Source organism: Leptidea sinapis, chromosome 17 (genome assembly GCF_905404315.1).
Source record: "Leptidea sinapis chromosome 17, ilLepSina1.1, whole genome shotgun sequence".
Classification (NCBI taxonomy): domain Eukaryota; kingdom Metazoa; phylum Arthropoda; class Insecta; order Lepidoptera; family Pieridae; genus Leptidea; species Leptidea sinapis.
The window spans coordinates 4306142-4331928 of NC_066281.1; the positions used below are offsets into that span (position 1 = coordinate 4306142).

At 34.0% G+C, this 25787-nt stretch overlaps 2 protein-coding genes across 2 annotated transcripts in view; one reads left to right on the top strand and one right to left on the bottom strand.

Moving 5' to 3' along the window:
• Positions 1 to 25787, top strand: part of LOC126969215 (dual specificity calcium/calmodulin-dependent 3',5'-cyclic nucleotide phosphodiesterase 1) — a 514263-nt gene that overhangs the window by 353712 nt on the left and 134764 nt on the right. The window lies entirely within an intron of this gene.
• On the bottom strand, positions 1648 to 22242 carry LOC126969223 (maltase A1-like). Its single transcript, XM_050814564.1, has 12 exons — positions 22205 to 22242; positions 20820 to 20981; positions 19191 to 19370; positions 16287 to 16444; positions 14133 to 14258; positions 13185 to 13441; positions 10112 to 10310; positions 9603 to 9710; positions 8776 to 8926; positions 6681 to 6876; positions 3865 to 4002; positions 1648 to 2187 (listed from the first exon to the last, which is right to left on the bottom strand). Coding segments are annotated over exons 1-12 (1746 nt in total). The 5' UTR covers positions 22206 to 22242; the 3' UTR covers positions 1648 to 2117.

Below are 25787 nucleotides of genomic sequence, written 5' to 3' on the forward strand. Positions count from 1 at the left end.
CAAAAATAGTAGTGCTAATAGTATAATATAAAATATAGAGACAGAAAGAAAGAAAAACTTACAAATTTAAAATGTTGCACTGGATGAATATGGATACATAATATCAAATGATCCAGACATAACTGAACCATCAATTATATTGTACTGATGTTAAAGAAGTTAAAGCTGAAGGTCAGCAGAAATTTGTATAGATTGTTACCACACTAGTAATATCACGGCAACGTGATAGCGTAATACACAGACAGAAAATAAAGGAATATCATTCATATTTAAAATGTTACATTGGATGAATACCGATAAATAATATCAAATGATGCAGACATGACTGAATTATTGATAAAGTGGTACTGAAGTTAAATTAAAAAAAAACGGAAATACAAAGTAAAAAAAAATGGTCACCTCATAGTTCTATAAATTGTAACCAGTTAAAAACAGTAGTGTCACGGTAGCGTGATATTCAAATTTAATCTGTTGCACTGGATGAATATGGATACATAAAATCAAGTGATCCAGACATAATTGAATTATTGATTAACTGGTACAGAAGTCAAATTAAAGAAATATATGGAAGTATTAGGGTCAGCTCATAGTTGTATATATTGTAACCAGTCAAAAACAGTAGTGTCACGGTAGCGTGATATTCAAATTTAAACTGTTGCACTGGATGAATATCGAAACATAAGATCAAATGATCCAGACATAACTGAATTATTGATTACGTTGTACTGAAGTTAAATTAAAAAAAATATGGAAGTTCAAAGTGAAAACATATGGTCACCTCATTGTTCTATATATTGTAACCAGTCAAAAACAGTAGTGTCACGGTATCGTGATATTCAAATGTAACTGTTGCACTGGATGAAAGGACTGATCCATCAATTATGTTGTACTGAAGCTTAATTAAAGGAATTAATAGACGTATTTATAAGACTGCATAGCTGGATTAGTATGATCACATCATGGTTTCCGAGGGACTGAAAACGAACTGGGGAATCCCTACCACCAGGTCGATCGACGAATTAATTGCTTTTGAAGGAGTACTCTGGACCCAATCAACAGCCGACACAATATTGCGGAAGAAAAATGGGGAGGCAATAGAAACTATAATTTAAATTAGACTAACAGTTTTGTTTAACTAAAAGTAGTTTTAAGGCTTGGATAAATATATAAATAGAGGTATTAAGATCAGCTGATAGTCATAGTTTACTGTTTTCAAATTATTGTAATAATATATAAATATGTATGAAAACACACGTAATTGAAGAACCGCTCAGGTTTTTTGAAAATAGCTAAGCCGAAAAACAAATCATAGCACATTCGACCTATTGTTTGTCAGCAGGGAATGTTTCCATTTTCGTACTCATCAAGCTGACATCCTGTATGGATGATCTAATACTCTTAAATAAACATTACATTAAAATAAGTATATTATAAAGATGTTTATGATCATTCAATTTTATTATGCCTAGGTCTATATAATTTTCCCTAGCACAAATTGTTCACAAAAATGGTTGCTATGTTTTTCCGTTAATTTAATTTCGAATAACGTACTTATAAATCAAAGATAATTCAAATAAGTAGGTATAAATTATAAATGACCACTTCAAGTGTTAAATATTTAATCACATCCATAAAATATCCAGTACTCAATAAGTGTTGGAGTTTCACATGAACAGTTTCAATAATGTAATTATATTATCACTCTCCAACTCAAGTTCCTATTCATTCAATTATTTATGAAAAAATGAAATGATATGAATTTATATTGGAAGAAAAACTGACACATACAACAATCTAATACTTAACTTACTTTATACAAAAGAAAAGCAAAACTTAATATGGCAGTGGTCTTAATAACTGGAGTCCACTCAGTTATAGTTGTGTCCATACATACTCAGCACAACACTAATTTTCAGTGACCCCAATGTGTGAAGTTAGGAGCTTTAGTAACATATTTTAAAAGCAAAATATAACTAAATGTGGCATTCAATAAATATTATTATACAAAAATAGATTTACAAAAAATGTTACTAAAAATAAACAATGACAATATATATATAAGGAAGAAAAAAAAAATAATAATTTTCAGTAGCTATATTTAAAGGTATCTTTATGTATTAAACTTGCATCCGAAGAACGAGTGCCTCGTCTGCAGCCAAATCCAAGTATTTTGCTTGTATATTATCACTGAAAGTAAAACAATGAGGACTTCGTTAATTTTATAATAAAAGAAATAATTTATCACGATGAAACAAGATTAGAGTTACTTTGAAACTTTTGCAATTATCATTAGAAAAATTCACGAATTTATCTTATCAAAGTGTTTTTTTGTTTTATGGTAATTTTTAGTGACTATATTATCAATACCAAAGCACAGTCATTTGGATTTGGTGCTAGTGGTGTGACCAACAATTTATAATAATATATATTTTAGGTGTGGCATAAAAATATATCTGGTTGCATTATCAAAACTAACGCATAGTCACATGTATTTTTGTGCCAGTGGTGAGACCAACAATTGAAAGGCATAAAAGGCATTTATTTTCTCAAAATTGATTCCTGTAGAATTCTTTTTGATGTGATTGCTAATATCTAGTATATTACTATAAATTAGCAATGACGTATATTATATACTACTACCGCTTCGGAAACAAATGGCGCGCAATGGAAATCTATTCAGTTGTGGTATAAAAATACCAAAAGTGTCATGACTAGAATCTCTGACAAAAAAGCTGTGATTACCAACAATTTTTCCTGTCTTAGGACAGTAGTTTATATATAAATATATAAAATAAGTAATTGAGCGATATAATTACTTGTAGTTCAATTGATTCACAAATGTAACTATAGTTTGCGCGTTTACCACTAAAAAAACCCCATTTGTCGTATCACCGCTCTTCGACAACACCTCCCTAAAAGCCTCGCCTAGTATCGGAATACTGGGTCTCGAAATCTCGAGCGATTGCCAATTTCGTGGCTATCTGGAGGGCAAAGTCAAATTGGCTTCAAAGAAACTGGGTGTCATTAATAGAGCACGGCAATACTTCAAGCCGGCCCACATTCTAGCGCTGTACAAAGCGCAGGTCCGGCCACACATGGAGTATTGCTGTCATCTCTGGTCTGGCGCACCCCAGTATCAGCTCGATCCATTTGACCTCGTGCAACGCAGAGCAGCTTGAATTGTCGGGGACCCAGTGCTCTGTGAACGGCTGGATCACTTGGCGTTGCGTAGAGACGTCGCTTCATTGTGTGTCTTCTACCGCATTTATCACGGGGAGTGTTCCGAAGAGCTGTTAAACCTGATTCCTGCCGCCGAATTCCACCTTCGCACGACACGCCACAAGTTAGGATATCATCCCCACCACCTGGATGTGTGGCGGTCCTCCACAGTGCGGTTTACAAGGTGCTTTCTTCCACGTACTACAAAGCTGTGGAATGAACTTCCTTGTGTGGTGTTTCCGGGACGATACGACATGGGTACCTTCAAAAAAGCGCGTACACCTTCCTTAAAGGCCGGCAACGCTCCTGTGATTCCTCTGGTGTTGCAAGAGATTGTGGGCGGCGGTGATCACTTAACAACAGGTGACCCGTACGCTCGTTTGTCCTCCTATTCCATAAAAAAAAAGTATTGAAACCTTAAATCATCTATGTGTCTAGATAGACTGTAACAGCTGCTTCAGAAAATTGAGGTTAAAAGTTAACCTCTATTTTGAGCAATGCACACGATGTGACTTATAAATCGCGAGTGTAAGACGTAGCTTGTCACGCACACTAAAGTAATAAACTTGGCCTTTTTTAAGGACGCTCTATCTAAACGTATAAATTAACTTATTTTGAAACTATCGAATGCCTTGTGTAACTTACCCGTACGCCCTAGATGAGAGCACACTGCTAACTTCAACTTCTAAATGGCCAAAGATCAAATCGAACGCTGACAAGTTTACAACTTGATAACTTCTACCAAAATTTATAACTATTATATAAGCGTCATCGTTATGCCACCTGAAACAAAATCAATTATTAGTATTGGTAGTGTAGCTTAGTATTGCTTGCGGTGGCGTTGTATGCCGGGTCCTTCCCTCAAAAAGGTGCAAGGAAAACAATGGCTGGTCCATGCGTCAACTCGTGAACGGGTGCTGCTTGTGGTGCCAGGTCGACCTGTTATAGTGAGTAAATATTTGTATTGGTTGGATGCAATTACTAATTGTGACAGTAATCACGACCATCACGTTCACGAAGCATCCTTACACAAACAATGAATTCAGGCTCTAAAGGTTGATGCATCCAATATACGATAATTTATATTTATACAGTTAAATATTTGTAACTTTTTATGAAATAGATTATATCATTTAAAGAGGATTCATAATATATTGGATGCAACCCCTTACAATCTAATTTGTTGTGTATATTACATCCATTGTAAATTACTCTATTTGATTGAAAAGAGTGGCCGTGGAGTTTCTTATATGTTCTTCTCACGAGATCATCTTTTTACGAACATATGATAAACTCAGTAATTTAAAAGAAATATTTGTAGTGACGATTCAAAAGAGCTTAGTTTAATCTTAATTGAATAAAGTTTATTTGACTTTGACTTTGACTATATTAGGATGGGCAATTTGGCTTGCTCAACTGATTCGAAAAATTAATCGAGAAATACAGGCCTCTGAAAGAAAAGAAAAATGATGGCAGAAAGTAAATCAAAGATATAAATAAAACAAAGTCACTTCCCGCTGGCAGTCCCTATGTATGTAGATCTATCCTTAGATTAAGGATTGATCTCTGCTGCGCTCCAACTAGATACCACACTACCAAAGAACAATAGCTTTTTTATTACGGCAACTATTAGATGCTTGTGTGCGTGGTATCTTGACAGCTTAATGGAATCCTTCAAATTTTGTAACACGCGCTTCGTGTTATTTTACATTGATATTAATAAAATACAAAATACTTACTGATGATATGTGAACCCAGTGTCTTTCTTATTTCTTGTTATTAATAATTATTTTTACAAAGTTTTACTACGCAACCCATGGCATTTTGGTATCAATTATTGGCAAAGTATAACAGAACATGTAACGTCAGACATTATTTGAAACTGGCTTGAGTACGCCCACTTGGGCGTAATATAATTAGTTTCCGCACTTTGCGACTACGCCTGCAGCAATGCTTTATCTAAACTTAGATCTTTAAAACTACACAATGGATTTTGATGTGGTTTCTTAATAGATAGAGAGATCCAAGAGGAAGTATTATAATATGTTTAATAAATGCATAATATCCTAGTAGAGAAACACTGACAATTTTAGAAGTTTCTAATGTGATGTTATAAAATAACTTTATTTTTTGCATCTACATTGCAAACGCTGTCTGAACCCTACGAGATAGATCAATGTTTTTTTTTATGAAAATAAGAGACGAGACGAACAGGACGTCAGCTGATGGTAATTGATGCGCCCTGCCCATTACAATGCAGTGCCGCTCAGTATTCTTGAAAAAACCCAAAAATTCTGAGCAGCACTACAACTGCGCTCGTCACCTTGAGACACGGTGTTAAGTCTCATTTGCCCAGTAATTTCACTAGCTACGGCGCCCTTCAGACCGAAACACAATAATGCTTACACATTACTGCTTCACGGCAGAAATAGGCGCCGTTGTGGTACCCATACTCTAGCTGGCATCCTGTGCAAAGGAGCCTCCCACCAACGTACTACAGCTATTGTACACCTTAATGAGGTCTACAAAAGGCCGTTTATAATTATGGTGATTTGAGTGAATGTATCAGAAAGCTATTGAAACAAGCTATAAGACCATGCAAAATAAACCATATTGTATCCAATATAATGGTCAGAACTTGGTCAGAGCATAGTGTGCCGTACGGCACTTTCGATTTTTGTGTTTATGAAAGATCTAGTGCCAAAGGGCACTTCCCGATTTTAGAAGGGTACAAAAAAACAGACAAGCATACAATTTTATTTTTAAATTTGTATTTTGGGTTCAGTTACACTCCCTTTTTTTTTCAAAGTCACATAAACTTTATTCAATTAGGCTTAAACAAAGCGCTTTTGAATCGTCACTATAAATATTTCATTAAAATTACTGAATCTACCAATTCACGGTAAAAGTATAGCTCGTGAGAAGAACCTACAAGAATACTTTTAAGACGCTAGAAGCTAAAATACTTATATGAAACTTAATTGTTAAGAATTAGGCATTACTTTGCGGAAATCCATTACTATCCAAATGTTACGAGTTTTCTTGTGTGTTAATTTCGTTAAGATTTGTTTTTAACCAATTCAGCGAGTCAACATCTGACGATGCCTCGTGTAGAGGCGAAACCCGTGTTGAAATGGTAATATATGATAACAACACTTAGCGGAATTAATCAGAAAACTCTAAAATTTAAACAAAATTATTTTCCGTTGGTGTCTACATGCGCTAAAATTATTTACCAAGTGTGACGATTCATTCTCATTCAATACCCACAAAATATAGAGATCAGTGCGCCTAAAGAAGGTATGAAACATTTATTATTTGCAGAAAGAACTACGCAAATAAGCATAGTGTATAAAATAAAGTAGCTTGTATTATCTTCAAAAGACGTCAAAATGAAGAGTTGTCGGGCATACCTCGGAAAATAGATTAAAAAGGGATAAAGGGAATGAATATTCAATTACCTTTTAAAGGCAAACACGTCACTGCTTAAGGCGAGAGACTCGTATCTTCCGAAACGGAACGCCGGGCGCTTGCGCAGTAGGGTTAGTGATCTATACACTTGGTAGTGTGAGCGAACAGCTGATTGGCTTCTCATTACGTTTATATTTTCAAAGCCTTCCGCTAACGGCAGCCAAGTTTTGTCAGCTTCAGAAAATCCTGTAATTATAGTAATGTATTCTGTTTTAACAAATTTTATGTTTTATATTCAGTAGTTTTTACATTTTGCCTTTACGTACATACAGCAATCAAGTTAGTTAGAACATTTATGAAAATTTAATATACCTTCACAAAAATCGTCACCTTTTTGCTCTAAATAGTGATTTTCATTATCATGACACTAGAGATAATGGATTGCTTGTAACTAATTCTAGTAGGCTTCGTAAGATACATAATAAATAGCTCTAAGGATAAATGTAGTTATTAAGTACAGAAGATGCATCAATCCACACACACCGTAAATAAATAAACATATTAGGCGAGCATTTTATTACCGATTTAAAAAAATACAACAACTTTAATTTTAAAAACATGAAGCAGAGTTTTTGGTAACAGGATGTTCCTGGCACCACAAGTAGCACCCGATCAAGAGCATGACGCATGGGCCAGCCATCGCCTCCCTCGACCATATTTTAGAGAAGAGAACGTCCAATACATAATGTGTAATATAAATAACTATAGCAAGGATCGGTGACAGGCAGACCGTTTCCGGTCCACCATAGGTCGAACCTGACGACCCATATAGCAATATCGTTAGTAACCCTGACTACTAAGCCGTCCGTTCCGGGTTCGATTCCGGGTAGGAGCAATCATTTATATGATGAATATGGATGTTTCTTTCCAACTCATCGATGTTTAAATGCAAAATATATGTATGTTTAAGTAAGTATATATATATTTATTATTCAAACAAAACAAATCTTATAACTATATTTACAATACTACGACTACATATAATTAAAACTATCATTACGTGGAAGCGTACCAAGAATACTGGCTGCATTACCGCGTTGGATAGCAAGGCTGATCCGTTGACCGAAATAGCTGCCAGCGCTTGGGTTTCCAGTAGCCTTATTGAGGCGCGAAGATAGTATTTTGAACATTCTCCGCGCCTCTGGGCCCCACGGGCCAAGTGTCTCGACACCAAACGGTAAGTATGTATATTGTATTAAATATATCGTTGTCTTGTACCCATAGTACTGGGAATGCCTAGTTAAGCCAAGATAATTTGTATAAAAGTGTGTCAATATTATAAAAAAAAACCTGGGACTGCCAAATATCTTCGAATTTACTGTTCTTCTCGAGAATCAAACTATAAAAACTGGTTCAAGACCGATGCAGCTTCTAACATTAATTTTAGGTCTTGTGTTTTATAATTCTGAATTTTAATTTAAACGATACAATAAATAGGTACCAATTAATTATTATCCGTTTTTTTCCTGGACCTCGTTAACATTTTCCCATAGTGTCCGGACTCCACCTTAAACTACTTGATGACCCCTGTATTAGTATATATAATATGAATTCTCACCTAGCAACGCATTGTTGAATTTCATTATAAGAAACTTATCTTAATATATATCTTACTAGCTGACCCGACAGACGTTGTCCTGTACACACGTCTTAAATTTGAAAAAATCGGTCCAGTCGTTAGGAGGATTTCACTAACATACACATGAGCAAGAGAATTATATTATATGGACAGAATTGAGAATCTAAACCAATCTAAAATTCACAGGAACTGACAAAAAAATCATCACAATCGGTCCAGCCGTTTAGGAGGTAGTTTAATTGTGAATCTAAGCCATTCTCGAATCCACCTGAAGACACACACCAATCTCAAATTCACTGGAACACACAAAAAAATCATCAAAATCGGCCCAGCCCTTTAGCAGTTAGCTCAATTGTGAATCTAGACCATTCTCGAATCTACTTGAAGACACACAGAAAGTTTCATTCAAATCGGTCCAGCCGTTTAGGAGGGGTTCAGTTACGACAGACGCACTAAATAAATATATATATTTAGATTACCTGGTGAGTTGCAGCTCTTTAACATACCTGCATTTTTTCCATTCGTCCACTGGAATGGAGTCCTCACAGGATCACGAGAGACCTCAATAAAGTTGACAGGGTCATCTGTGTTACAGGCCAACGGGTCACGAGTTTCGGTCCAAGGGACGAATCCATTTATCATCCCTATTTCTTCGCCCTTTGTAATGAAAATCGTATTTACATTTGAGCTATATTCGATTTTGTAAGAGAGATTACTTGCAAATAAGTCTACGAGTTGATAAAAAATGTAATATATCTGTAATATTTGCTAAATATTTATAGGTTTTTCCTTCATTTGCATTTATCACAAAATACATGCAAAGAAAATGTTTTAAAGGATTGAATTTTTACGCAGTGTAAATGTATAATATTATTTATTTTGTAGGGTGAATAAAAGTTTTGGAATGCTCAATTTAGAGTCCTTATTTCGGAATAACAGGAATTATTGAAACATGCAATCTACAATATAAACAAACATATGGTTCGTAAGACCTATCTTGGAAATAGTCACATAGTTAAAGCTATCATTGAACACGTGCTTAAAAATAAAACTAATTCTACATAAAGGACCCAGTGATTAGCGACCCTGTCTACTGAGCTGGAGTTCTTGGGTTCAAATACTGGTAGTTGCATGCACCAATGTATGTTTTCGAGTCATGGCAGTTCATTTGTATTTACGTATGTTTAAATATTTGGTTGTCTGCTATGTCTGGTTTGGGACACGATAATTTGAGTAAAAATGTGTCAATATTATAATTATTGTAGTTATTCCAAGCATGGCCCAAACAGATACTTAGAATTACCTATAAAAAAATCATGAAACCTTTAGTTACCATATATGAGATAGCAATCCCCGGCAGAAGAAGTACCAGCATATTGAACGCGTCGACAAGTTCTAGTCTAAAACGTGATGCAACGCGACTCTTGTCGTACGTTCCCGTCTAAAAATATATATTAGTTCCAGTTTAATCACACAGATTACATTGATAGTTTTTGTTGTATAACAATATTTATTCGTTTAAATAATTAAAGGTTTTGGGAAAATATTTTATATTTTTCTGCTGTTACAAGGGAACATGGGATAGGATGTCACTTAATATCACGTTTTATGATTGTTCGATCCTCCTTCTTTAGGCATACCATCATATCAAAAATGATAGCATTCTAATAATACTGCTTTCATTTTTGATATAGGGTACCCTGTACGCTCTCGACAGACCAAATCTTGTTTGTGAAATCTTTAACTCAATATTACTCTAAAATTTAAATTTATAAAAGAGTAGTCTTTGTTAATGAAGCCCTAATCTAATCATCATACAAAAAATCTATCAAAATCTCGTACCACCCAATTAGCTGATTTACGTAGTGGCTTATACGTGAGCCATTTGTCAACAGCGTACTTGATGTCTCTCGCATCTGATTCCTTATTCAAGTCTTCCACTAGTGCAAAGTTCAAAGGGATATGAGCACCCATATGCAGACCTTCTCCGTAGTACCGCACAGCATTTTTTATCCCCGTGGATGCTTCTGTCATCATTATTCTGAAATTAGTTTCATATTAGTACATAATCCTCTATGTCATCAATTCTACAGAACAGAATTCCCGAATTCTTCCAAAATTATCTACTTAAGCATATCACGCGCATGGAGAACTGTAACATTTTTTTATAATAGCAAAATTTTACATGAAAATAAAGCAGAAAGCTAGCACGAAGTTGTAATAAATAAGGTTGTAGTATGGAGGCTATTAGAAATTTATAAATTACATCAAATAATTCAACTGTTGTTGATATTCTTTTAAGCCAGTCATATCGGACATAGAAAATAGAAGACATCGCTTAAAAAAAAATAATGGCTAGTACTATTTTTTAAATATTATATTGTTAGGACCACTACCGTATATCCAAGTATGCAGCTTTGAAAGTAATTTTACAGCACTCAAAAAACGCAAAATTTTTCCTTGATAAAAGAAGGAGTGCGAATAATGCACATTATATAAGTTACTGTAGATTTTTTGAAGTTGCAAATATAAATGTATATAAGGCAATGACGTTCTTAGGGTATTGTATTATGGAAGGGTTTTCAACAACATAATATTTAAAATGTGCTTTTGGTGAATAAAAAAACCTCATTGACGTTTTATAATAAAAAAAAATATTAATAATGCACAAATAACGGACAATATCGTAGAATTTGATATCAATACTCGCTTAAAATGTACAATTTATTGACAAACAAATATCATGAAAAGGTCAAAATGCGTTTGTTTCAAGTCTAGTCATAGCCAGGCTTGTAGTAACAAAAACAAGAGCTTGAAAGATATGAAAATGAGAACCGTTGAAAATTGAGTCCCTTAATGTATTATACCCAATTTCGGAAATTTAATATCATAAATATCCCCAATGCCCCAAATGAATACTGACATAGTGATCACCTTTACATTTATCAACCAATGGTAGGCTTATTTGCATAGGATGCCGGCTAGATTATGGGTACCACAACGATGCTTTTTTCTGCCGTGAAGCAGTAATGTGTGAGCATTTGTGGTATCGTACTTAAGGGCGTCGTATCTAGTGAAATTACTGGCCAAATGAGACTTAACATTAACATCTTACGTCTCAAGGTGACGAGCGCAATTATTGTGCCACTCAGAATATTTAGGTTTTCCAAGAATCTTGAGCTGCACTGCAATGGGCAGGGCGTAACAATTACCACCAGCTGACGTCCTGCTCGTCTTGTCCCTTATTGTCATTAAATTGATAGAATGCGTGTGATTGGAAGAGGTGGCTATTAGTCTAGTGACGATTGGTTCTCATAACATCACGTCCAAGATTAAACTATTGTGTTCAAAACCTAGCATTAACTCCATTACTGAACTACAAAATATATTAAACTCATCAGTCCGGACAGTGAAAGGCCGGCAACGCTCTTGTGATTCCTCTGCTGTTGCAAGTGAATGTGGGCGATGGTGATCACTTAACACCAGGTGACCCGTACGCTTGTTTGTCTTTCTATTCCATAAAAAAACTTCTAGATATCAATTCAGAGCCATAAGCAGCTATTTGATTTTCAATTAATTCTTCAGACCCTAATACCAGCAGGCCCAAAAACAGGTACTAAATCGTTAAAAGCCATTCTAATACCCGTTTGGTTTTGGAAGTAACCGAGATCATTAATTCCGTAATGGCTCTAAAGCCACGTCGCCTGCGATAAAAGTTTTACGGCAACACACTTAAACGACTGCGGTCTTTTTTATTTTTAGAAATTTGGTTTCAGCAGTTTCGCTTTCCTCCCACAATTTATCACAAAAATCTGAATTTATGATAGCCTTAATCTAAAAAATTGATTACTTTTTGTGGTATTATCCGTAAAAGTGCGTGTTGCGAATAAATCTGGACGTTGATTCAGAATTATTATTCCGAACCATGATTTTTCATTAAAAGTTTGAAGCTCGATTGAATATTCATATCAGCTAATAAATAAATTATTTTTAACACTAACGCTCTGTAAAAATATTCAAGATCACTTATCACACTTGTCCATTTAATATTATATTCTTGAGACGGTTGAATTTTAATCTTAGTTTTGTTTTATATCTAGTTTCGTCAGTTTTATCATTGATATATATAAATATACCTTAGTAAAAACTGCTTATATTCATTAGACGAATATTTTCAATTAAAAACTTGACTATATACTATGTAATACTGCTAATAACCTTTTGTTAAATTGATATTATTGTAACTAATGATTTAGAAATGTATTTTATAAAATTTGCACGTCATAAATGTGGCAAACATGTACTTTATAATATTTATGTAACATCAATCTAACATGTTTATGCAAATAAAAACTTTGACTTTGACTTTGAGGTTTTATCGAGTACATCAACAAAATGGGAATAAAAACAAATCATATGCATAATATCAAGCACGTATGATTTGTCTTTTATTAAACATTATTCTTGAAGCGGGTTTTTAATTTATTAATGATTCGGTGTACACATCTCCGTCACGACGTAATTTTGTTTCTTTATCGCTGATGTGCTAGATACAGAGGATGTCTTTAAGACCAATAGGTCTTCTACTTAATAAAGTATTCTTAATAAATTATTTTTGATTTGATTATAGAATTTGAACTTTTTTTTTTATATGAGAGGGGGCAAACGGGCAAGAGGCTCACGGGATGGGGAGAGGTGAGGCAACATGGACATCCGCAACAACAGGTGTGTCAAGAAATGCGTTGCCGGCCTTTAAGGTGGGAGTATGCTTTTTTTTTGAAGGTCCCTAAGTCGTATCTGTTGGGGAAGACTGCTGCCGGTAGTTGATTCCACAATTTATTTTAGTTGATTTATACTTACCCCGTGTCTTCAATTTATCTGATATTCAAAGGTAACAAAGGTAACAAAGGCTTACCTCGTAAAATTATCTCGAAGACTTATTGAATCAAAGGCTTCTCTGAACTGTGCCATTATTTCATAAGTCTCCTCTTGGTCTTTTGTATAAATATGTTCTAGATAGTCGTAATCATCAGGACCAACCCCTGGCTTGCCAGTCAGCGGCTCGTTTGGATATCGACCACCGAACATTTCCTTATCAGTCTCAAATAGATAGTTTGCTGAACTGATCCTCATCCCAGCTACACCTTTTTCCAACCAGTATTTGATTATGTTCTAAAATTTATAATTGCAAAGTTAGTTTTTATTCTTATTACATTTATTATAAGTATAGTATTCATTATATTTTTTAAGTTTAAAAACTAATCTTGCTTCGTATAGAACGCGGACGAATTTGGCAACTAGTTATATATAAATATATCCATTTTATCACTTACAATAAATTACTACTCGGGGGACATACTAAAGAGGCTATTGAGCAAGCAATCCTGATTAACTTAAAATATTGGTATAAGCTATAAGCTCATAATGGAAAGACAAATAGGTTTAAATAAAGGATTGCAATTTTCATTAATGTTTAATACTCTAGATAGAATATATAGTAATGTTAAAAATGTGCGTGTGTACGTATGTGTGCACGCCAGAAGTTATACTTCTTTGGCGTAACAAAGCAAAAATTCTTAAAATTACCTCCTTTATTCCTCCTGCTATGCTATGTTTGTAGAAAGAATAATATTGTAAAAAACTTGCAAATATTGCTTTGACAATTCATTATTAAATAACGAATACGGCTGTATGGCTTGAACCCTTTGCCTGTTCTTATAATGGTCGAAGACACCAAAAAAAAATTTTAGAAACCAACTTCACTCTGTTACTTTTGTGTTGCAGTGATGCGCGCGCATCTTAAAATTTCACTCGCATCATCTTTTCATAACGCGCCTTAATAAGTATAACTTAAATAACATACCCTGATCTCGTCAATAGCCACGGGATTCCTGTAGTTTAGGTCTGGTTGGGCCTCACCAAACTGGTGCAAATAAAACTGGTCTCTGCTGGGAGCGTAGCTCCAAGCGCTTTTCCTGAATGGACTGATCTGAAATAAAATAAAATAATAAAAAGATTTGAAACACATGTTTTTGTTCAGTTTTTTTCACCATTTTTATATCCGCTCTAAGGTTTTCTAGATATTTAAATACAAGCTGACGCTGTTTCGCAATGTAAAACTCTCAATATGGCGTACCGCAAGAACTGTTACGTTTTTATTGAGTGTTCGAATCTATCTGTTAAAAACTATACCTTCATTAGTCGCCTTCATTCTATTATAAGTTCAAAGGGAAATAGCACTTCCTAAAACCAGAAATCAAAAGAGGCGTGTGGATTTCGTCATGAGGCCGATCGACTTACTTGGTACATCGTGCCTAATGTCTAACGGCCGTTCCCAATATTCAGTCTATCTTTTACTTGACATAAAAATCTACACTCTCGTTGACTTTTCTGTCCCAGTAAACTTATCGACAGTCGACGGTAGCTAACCTTATCCGTGCAGGTTGTCTTCAAATGGAACGACGTATAAGCCAGCGATATAAAGTTTGTATGGAAATTACAATTCACGCGTCCCAATATAACACGATAAGAATGAGTTATCGGGTATATTGGGACAGCTTCAGATTATTGACAGCAAATTACTGGCGGTAGAAGGTAGTAATTGATCTCTATCTGTAGATAGTATATTTGAAATGGCCGTAAGTGAGGCCGATCGACTTCGTTACGCTAGGTTATAAATTAAGTACCCCGAGCCTGCTTATTCTATGAATTGTCTTAATATGTAATGAAATGAAATTGACTGAATTATTTGTATTATTAATATATAGGTAGGTATTTCTAAGTCAAAAAATATATATTCTGGATAGGTAAACACAAACATCTCATATACTAAAACAATTTCCGAAACATGCTTCATATTATTGTATAGTATAATTCCAATCGGTTCAGAAGTTTAAGCGCTCTAATCGCTTTATTTGTAGGTATTAAATGAGACTGAACCGTCACGCTCGGTTATGTACACTCGTTTGGGTAAAGTCAGCTAGAGACTACTAAGTGGGACTCGTTTCGTGAGCAAGTATGTATTTCGTATTATCAACCTCGCTTATATGAAGTTCTCACAGAAATAACAATAGACAGAAGTCTATTGTTATTTTAAGCACATAGGTACTTATTTTTTATTTTTTTTTTGCATTATCTCCATTGCATTTTTTTATAAAATATAATCTATATTACTGGCTGACAATTTGAGTATAAGAAAAATCTTTTTTAAATTAGTTAAGTAAATAATTTTCAGGTAATTCATTAAAATTACATAAAAATGACAAATATTTTTTCTTTATAATATTAGATTTTAGAATGCCCGGTCAAACGAGCACAGCCCTAACTCAACTCCGTAACATAAACACAACTTCCTCGTTAGTGTCGAGGCGAGGTTATTTCCGCTGATGGAATAGGGATGCCACGCTTCCGAACATAGGATAAACATTGTCGCATCCTATTTTCTACGGGATTAAGTAACATGGACTTGTGCTAAAAGCAGTCTTATCCTAGAAGCGTGATATAATATGTATTTTATTTACGTTTATAATAAAATTTTAGAAAATTTATTGAAGTAGGCGTTTCTTTGCGGAAATCCATAATTATCAAAATGATTTGAGTTTTCTTTAGTGTTAATTCCGCCAATATTTGTCTTTAAACAATTCGACACGTGTTTCGCCTCTACACGAGGCATCCTTAGGACGTGTTGACTCGCCAAAATCTGGCACGAGACTCAGTCGCAGCTTAAAGACAAATATTGGTGGAATTAACACTAAAGAAAACTAAAATCATTTTGATAATAAAATTTTAACTAATATAGAATAAGATAACCTCACTATTTGTATTGTAATTGTAATGAGAGACGAAAAATGTATTTTGTTTATAAAAATAATTAATATGTACTTTTACAGAATACTACGAGATAATCGTAGATTGTTTTTAAAGTCACATACGAGAGATTTTCTTCGGCATAGGTGAATAAAAAAGTTACTAAAAAAGAAGATTATCATTATATTTTCTTAGTAAATACGACACTTACCCAATTATTGGGTGGTCTTCTTTGACCACTAGCGTCAAGATGTCCATTTTCCCAAATGTACCAATTTTTAAAGTATTCGTCTTGATGCATTGACTTGATGAACCATTCACTCTCATTACTCGTGTGATTCGGTACAAAATCCAATATTACCTTGATGTCTAGAAGCAAATTAACATGAGAGTAACTGCCCTTCAACACGGAGTCACCGACATAGTGTGGTTGGTTACGACACTGTGGCAGTAGGAACATAGCTCGAAGGATAGATTGATTATATTATAGACTAAATTCCACCTTCGCACGAAACGCCACAAATTAGGATATCATCCGGATCATCTGGATGTGTGGCGGTCCTCCACAGTGCAGTTTTCAAGGAGCTTCCTTGTGTGGTGTTTCCGGGACGATACGACACGGTAACCTATAAAAAAAGCGCGTACAAGGTGTACAGTACCTTAAGGCCGGCAACGCTCCTGTGATTCCCACCAGGTAACCCGTACGCTCGTTTCTCCTCTTTTTTCCATAAAAAAAGATGGCCCTTGTCCTAGTCCTCGAATGGCAATCACGTACCGAAAGACGCAGTGTTCGTAGGCCCTACAAGATGGACCGAAGATTTGGTCAAGATCGCCGGAATACGATCGTATATCGATACCGATCGTCGTGGACATCTTTGGGAGAGGCCTTTATCCAGCTGTGGACTTTTTCGGCAAAAGTGTGATTCAACACGATTCACGATTGAATCGACAATGGTGCAGTTGGTAGAACCGATGAATTTTACAGTTGTGCCCCGGTTTAATCCTCGCGCGCTACGTACTAATGTGTATAAGATTTTTGCATTCATACAAATTACATTATATACACATATAAGGACTCATAGCGGAACGGTAAAAGTGTGCTTAAAGACAATGTAAGCACACTTTCTTCCTTAGTCGTAATTCAAATGTTCCGAATCAAATATGTACCTACATATGAATGCAGTGACGTACTATATACTATATATTTATTCGACGCTTTAGTTCGACAATGTGTGATACAAAAAATTTTTAACAAAAAAACAACCGCCTTCAAAAACACTATTCCAAATCAATAGATATAATGTACACTAAAAAATAATTGCGTATATTTATACGATCTAATTAATTAATCTAATTCTATTTACGATTATTGTTATTTTTTGGAATCGGTGTCCTTCCGCTGCAACCCGCTCTCGCCTCTCGCCTTTTCACGACTCAAGCACATCTTACCTATAACTATGTATATAGTAACAAACCTGTCTTGGATGACACCGACAGTCGAAAGTTTTGAGGTAACAAACATAAAAAAATACCGACGAATTGAGAACCTCCTCCTTTTTTGAAGTCGGTTAAAAGAGTATGGTCGTTTGTCAAGTGGTTCAAATTCTGATTCTTATTCAAATATTTTTATTCAAAATAGGATTCAAAATCAGTTATTGAACGTCAAAAACTACCACCCATTCAAAATAGACTGCCTTTGACCTGGGAAGAACGGGCGCAAAAAACTCAGCGGGCTTTTTTTAAAATAAAAATATGGATTACAATGTAATATTGTAGAATAAACATTCATAATTAAAGAGCCTGAGGGTGTTCGCTTCATTCCCAGCCCGTGGTATCATTAAGAATATCGTGTATGTTATAGTAACGTTTCCCACACTATCGTTTTTTAACAATTGTTTTAAATTTCGTAACATATTTGTTGTGTACGTTTTCTGGGATCATATTGTAAAAGCATATACATCGCCCAATAAAAGACTTACTAACTCGACTTAACCGAGTAGTAGACATAACAAGTTTATGTTTGTTCATAATACCAATGTTAGAAAGACAAAATTATCAAAAAAATATTTCAATTTGTAACTCTTTTTATAAAGTATATACTTAATTAATTACAGATAGTATAAAATAGAATATAAAAATACTTTCTTTTCTGATATTCTTTATGTTCTGTTGTTTTATGTTTTTATGATATAAAGGACGAAATATTTTATAGCTTATTCTGTGCTTAACAAAAAAGTTACAGTGTGTCGACGTCTACTAGAAACTATCCTATAAAATATACAAGCATATTAAATTTATGCTAAATAATTCAGACGCAATTCAAAGCGAATATATTTAGCAGTATACTTGTATTACACGTGTAGAAACTACACGAGTTGACATTCATAAAGTCATTTAGTTTTACAAAATTGATTGAGAATTAATTTTTATATCAATAATTAAATCGCTACCGCCGCTTTACAAAAAAAATAACGGCAGAAGTGGACACTTGAACATTAACATTGTGAATGTTTCAATATTTTGGAATGGTTAGGGAATTATTTAGCACGATTTGCTTAATTTATCAGTATAAAACTAGTAGTATTTATGTGTCTAACACGGACTAGTAAAGAAAGAAGGACTCCGCGCCGTGATATTAGCAAGTGAAGCACCTTTATGCTAGTGTGTGTGCGGTTACGGGGTATACCAGTTACACATTTTTTTCTCCCTTAAATAATCATTTATCCACAAATACTTTAATAGTATTGTTTGTACACTTTTTCACAACGCACGACAGCATTTTTAAAATATTTTATTGCGACGCAAACTGTTCTGTCACAGGCGATGGCAAATCTCATAATGGCGTCCGATCGGTTTGTATTAGTGCTATGTATTTACACGTTTACCGGCTTGTCTTGGTGCCTCACAGTTATGGAAGGTGACACGGAGTCCTTATATTTTTTACCCGTCGTTTAATTTTCGATCAGGTCACGTGTCCTAACGCGAGTTTAACATTTTATACTCATCCCAAGAAAAGTGTTCAACGCCGCTTAAGAAGTATTCACTTCAAAAAACGTCCTAAGCGAGAAGAAACGGCACATGAAAATCTCCCAAATATAAATTAACAAATACTTACCCAGTTCTTCCGCTTTCTTTACGAGTATTTCAAAATCTTCCATACTTCCATATTCTGATTGGATTGAATAAAAGTCGGATACATCAAATCCAAAATCATGCATGGGTGATTTATAAATAGGTGACAAGATCAATGCATCAACTCCCAAGTCTTTTAAATAGTTTAATTTTGTAAATATGCCTAAAAACATACAAGATATTAAGAGCTTCTACACTATAAATACTAAGCTACTTAATTCATATTAAAATTCAAACTAGGATTAAAATCACTTATTGAAAGTCAAGAACTACCACCCATTCAAAATAATATGCCTCAGACCTGAGAAGTTTGGTTTTAAATTCATAACAATATATTACGTACCTACAATAAAACATATTATTAAAGATCCTAAGGGCGCTCGCTCCGTTCCCAGTCTGTGGTAATTCTAAGTAAAGTCTTAATGTTAAGAAAGTCAATTATGTTATAGTAACCTTTACCACACGTTTTTTTTTGCTTTTGAATTTCGTACATTCTCTGGTATCTTGTCGTAAAAACATTTACATATATATGCTCTATATTGGCATTATAGACATTAGGTGCCATTCCTAGCGATTTGATTTGTAACTCATTGAAATATTTACACCTATATTATGAAGGTGAGGTGCAATTCCAAGCGATTTAATCGATAACTCATCAAAATATTTACTCCAATATTATAGAGGTGAGGTGCCATTCCTAGCGATTTGATTTGTAACTCATTGAAATATTTACACCTATATTATGAAGGTGAGGTGCAATTCCAAGCGATTTAATCGATAACTCATCAAAATATTTACTCCAATATTATAGAGGTGAGGTGCCACTCCTAGCGATTTGATCGGTCACTCATTAAAATATTTACACTAATTTTATAATTGTGGAGAACATCTCCATCAGAAGTGCCCTATAAATTCAAAATTCATTTATCTGCATAACATGATCAATTCGCACTAATTCAAAAGCTTTCTGTGGTGGACGAACAGACACATGGGCAATCCTATCATAGTTCCCTGTTTTTTCTACTTGGACATCCGAAACAATTAAAAAAATGCAAAGACAAGTAAATCACAAAAGAAAATAAGTTCTTCTACAGTGCGAAGTGCTACAGTTTCATGGAACACAACACGTACGACCAAATCGTGGAATGAGCTTCCTCGTGTGGTGCTTCCAGGACGATACGACATGGGCACCTTCAAAAAACACGCACACTTTTCTTAAAGATTGGTAACGCTCCTGTGATTTTTCATTTGTTGCACGAGAATGTAGGCGGCAGTGATCACTTTGGATCGGCGATCGCTAGGCTCGTTTGTCCACCTCTTCTATAAAAATACTTTGATAATATGATTCCTCTTCTGTTGCAAGAGAGAGTGTACAAATGTAATAACATTTAATATTTCCCATTTAATTCAAATTAAAATATTTTAATTCAAAATAGGATGTAACATCACTTATTGAAAGTTAAAAACATTTCATCAAAAACATCCATTCTAAAACTAAACGCTTTTTTTTCATAAAAAAATATGAAAAAGAAAGTCATTTATGTTATAGTAACCTTTACCACGCAAAGTTTTTAAAAGTTCTTTTGAATAAAAAGTTGAAAAGAAATATAACCATTAATATCTCCCACACCATCAGCGTCGCTGTCCATAAACGAACGTACGTAGACCTGGTAGAAGACCCCAGTCTGCCACCACGCTGTCTTGGGGTTCACATTCTCACTTTTAACATCCACGCTGAGCATGCACAGGAGAAATATACTCAACTTTAATGTCACTGTTAAAAGAAAAAAATCCTCTATAAATTTAATATCAAAACTGAAATGAAACAAGTAATTCTTACAGTAGCAGTTTTCACTTCAATATGATAAATGGCGTTCTTCCAGTTCTGAAGAAACGATACTCTCTCTTTTAACGCGTGTTACAAATTTAAATTAAATATTTTTCAAAGGATTAAAACGAGTGTTATTGCTTTTTTAATAAAAATACGGGACGAGACGAGCAGGACGTTCAGCTGATGGTAATTGATAGGCCCTGCCCATTACAATGCAGAGCCGCTCTGGATTCTTGAAAAGCCCAAACATTTTGAGCGGCACTACAATTGCGTTCGTCATCTTGAGACATAATATGTTGTCTCATTTGCCCAGTAATTTCAAAGGCTACGGCGCCCTTCAGACTGAAACACAGTAATGTTTACACATTACTGCTCCACGGCAGAAATAGGAAGCGTTGTGGAACCCATAATCTAGCCGGCATCCTGTGCAAAGGAGCCTCCCCGTGGTATTTGAAACTGTTCTTTTACATTTGCATGCTCTGCAAAGGTCACTAAACGTAAATAAAATAATATAGAAATGTTACTTTCGTTCCATTTTATTTCTACTACAATAATTACAATTGTTAAAAAAAAATTAATGGCACTGACTAATTACTAAGCTACGGCTGTTTCAAATTTTTATTTTGAACAAATTCGTGTTTCACTATATAATATATTGCTACATTTGACACATTTTTAATAGCTCTCATTTTATATTAAAAATAAATAAAATATAATGTTTATTTATCGATTATATTATGTGCACAATATATATTTATGTGCGTTTGTTGCGATGATAGTAAATTAAATAAAATAGATTTGCCAATTTAAACCGACTTCAAAAAGGAGGTTCTCAATTCGTCGGTATTTTTTTTTATGTTTGTTACCTCAGAACTTTCGACTGGGTGACCGATTTTGATAATCCTTTTTTTATTTGAATGCTGGTACTTCCCGTGTGGTCCCATTGGAATTGCATTGGTCCAGATTTGACAATGGTATCCATGAGAAAACCATAAAATTCTTAAATTTGCTATAAGTATGTATGCGACTTTACGAATTATAACTCAATATCGCGACAACCGATTTCGATGATTCTTTTTTTATTGGAACGGTTAAGACAATTACTGATCTATTAAGACAACATCACAAGCATTTGCACTATAAGTAAAAATAGTATTCGAACTTACTTTTGAGTATGAATCCAATTATCACACCACCATTAGAACTCAATAATTTGCACGATTAGGAATGTTGCCGATATTCTGTGTCAATATATACGAAAATGCGGAACGAATATTGATAAACTTTTTTTTTGTTAGTATTCTATTCAATTAATGTTTTCATTCTGTTTCATAAGCTATGATACTAGGTATAGATTTATGAATATTTTAGACAGAGCATCATATTTTGTAATTCATTGAATTTTTAAATTTTCATTTGTATTTAATTAAGATAGATTAAGATCAAGAGTATTATGTGCACCAGAAACGTAGACTCTTGATCTGAATGCGAATAATTTATCGATTGTATGTCACTAAATTATGAAGCTTCTGACGTGTATATTCGACTATGAAGTATCAAATCAAATTAAAAACGCGCGCACGTTTTATAATATTTTTATGTTCTATAAGTATGTTATTTTAAGGCTAATAAAGAACTGAGCCTCCTGGCACAAGCATTCTTTATATGCTTAAAAGGAGGGTCTTGCCACTATTTAATAAATAGAATTTGTTAAAACCAATAAATAATTTTATTTATTTATTATTTACTCTTTAAAATCAAAAATTACGTTTTCATCGTTTTACAAATCATTTGAATAACAATATAACATTTCAAGTGATGCAAAAAAAAACATACTTTAACTTTTGTGTTACAGTGATGCGCGCGCATCTTAAAATTTCACTCTCATAATTTTTTCATAACGAGCGTAAAGAAATATAACTTCAAAGAATAGTATCGGTTGGTGAGTGCAGTAGTAATCTTTCGAATTGATCTAATGTCAGTTGAAGCAGACTATTTGAGTCATATTTATTTATTCATTTATTATTATATTATGCACTTTTAATCTTAAGACTTAACTTGGAATTTATTAGTATTAATGTTTACTACCAGCATTATATATTAGGCTTGACATTGTTAGTACTTTTTCTTTTATTTGTTGTGAGCCACACAAAATAAAGTATCGAAGTATGCTTGTTATAGAGATCTTGGTGGTACGGCTCTGTCTATATATATATAGCCGATACATACTGACTGAACGATTGTATTCTATCGCGCCCTGATTTAATGTTTTAGTTGATTATTTCATTTATAATGATCAAAGTATACGAAGACAATTCTAAAAGGTGAACATACTTTCTGCAATATATTCGGTACAAATTGGGTAGTTTGGGGTTAGCAATATAAGCCTACCTCACCACTGTCAGGAATTTAGTACTCTTTAGAATAGCAAAAAAACGTAGCTAAGTTTTCTATTAATACTAAAGTCTTTTAAACATAGATAACGTAACAATTAACATGTAGTTTAATAATAGTATTTTAAGCAACAGTTGTATAATGAGGGTCAAAAAACGTAAGGCGCAGTCGAAAATCGCAATAAATGACGCCACGAGCGCATGTAGCATACAATAATTTTTCTACGACTTGTTATGTGTAAATAAAAGAAAACTTAAACAAACAAATATCAAGTTTTTGAGTTACCGCTTAAATGGGCGGGAAATGTATTGTACACATATGTATCCCTGGTAAGTGGTTTCATTTTTCCTTCAAGGACAAAAGTACACTCATACATTGAAAATTACAAAATACTTAATGTTTAGCTGTACATATTGGAGTGCTTGTCGCCACGTTAATGTATGGAAGTGAGAGTTGGGTATGGCAGAAGAAGCATAGAAGCAGAATAAACGCAGTTGAGTTGCGATCACTGCGTAGTACTGATAGAATTCCGAATGCGATAATACGAGCGCGCTGTGGTTTGAAAGAGGATGTTGTGACAAGGACTGAAAAAGGAATGCTTAAATGGTTTGGACACGTGGAGCGAATGAGTGAAGAAAGAATGACGTATCAAATATATAAGGCAAGTGTGTGTGGGCAAGTCGGTCGCGGGAGACCTCGTAGAACATTCGTCGACCAAATTGGGGACGTTTTGAGAAAAGGAGAGGTCCGAAGCACCCGCAACCGGCGAGCATGTATTAAGAGAGTAATGAATGTAGAGGAAGCGCGTGAGGTTTGTAAGGATAGAAGCAAGTGGCATTCTATTGTCTCTGCCTACCCCGACGGGAACAAGGCGTGAGTGTATGTATGTATGTATGTACTTAATGTTTAGCCTAATGACTTAAACATGAAAATATTATGTATGTTATATAGTATGTACTTATATTTCAATGAGACTAGCATACCAAACCTAGATTAATCATCTGTGGCACCTAAACAATTGTGCTTTTTTGGCCGGATCCGGTGCGCCAATTTTTTAGCAAATAATATTAAAAAAATATAGCAGTCCGTCGACTGCATCTATTTTTATTTATTTATGTTTCATTCCAAAAATGAGTTCTTATGAAGACGACGTGGCTACTGTTCTACCTACTAATAGATCTAGTTCTCAAAAGAGGAAACAGGAATATGTCCCAGGTCCGACCATACCTGCAATCACATTCTTTCAATATTTAAATAAAATAAAATAAATAAAAAAGCCTTTAATTCCGATACTAAATTACTCATAAAATTAAACTAAATTTAAAAATTAAAAAACTTATAATTATTGTTAATAAAACTTAACTTACGCCTAATATTATAAGAACTTAAAAAGAGAAAATTTTTATGTTAGTAAGTTTTTTATCTATTTCTTAATAATTCATGTTTTAATTAGTAGTAAAGGCCTCTCTTTGGGTGAAGGCCTCCAATATTTCAGAATTAAAAATTGTTGATGTTTATAATATATATATAAGTTATATGAATTATAAAATGACGAAATAAAATTATTTTAAAATAGATTACTTTTATAACATACTTTTCATTTGAAACTAAACCAAAATGTAACATTTATATTTCTATTCCAGGTAAGAACCGCAACAGCTTCGTTTCACCAGAAAGACGTAAGAACGAGAAACATTGTTATACGGGACAATACCCTCATCAGAAGTAATCATTCATGGCACAAAGTCTCGGCAATACAATTCTCATTTTAAATTGCAGCATGAAAAATACTCCGGTATTCTAAATGGATGCTTTTTTTCAAGTTTTATTATGTGAAGGTATTACTTTTAGCGGGAACTATTTTGTGCTGGCTGGAATTACTGGGCGTTAAAATGAAAGACACTTTTAACGGTTTTATAATGAACTAAATTTCTATTAAAAGTTTCATTTTTAATTATTTTATACTCGAATTTGAGACATTGGAGAACTTATTAGAATAGTACGGTTTTTGAGTTCGAAGAAAAGTTTACAATGCAGAAGTATAGGATCCCAAGTATTATTCATAGTGCCATAGTAGCTTTTTTTGTGTTGAATACGGCTTATATAACGATTTTAGAAAATTCTTAAGATAATACTTCAACGGACACAAAAAAAAATTCAAATCGGTCCACAAACGGCAGTAACAAATACTTAATAAAAAATTACAGTTGGATTGAGAACCTATTCCTGTGTATATGACAATTGATAAAAATATTCACAGTTCCCTATAAGCCTATTTTACATATTATAAGTCCCAATTTATGTTATTAGCTACGTTAAGTTCATGTACACCTAGACAAAAAAAAGAACAACTAA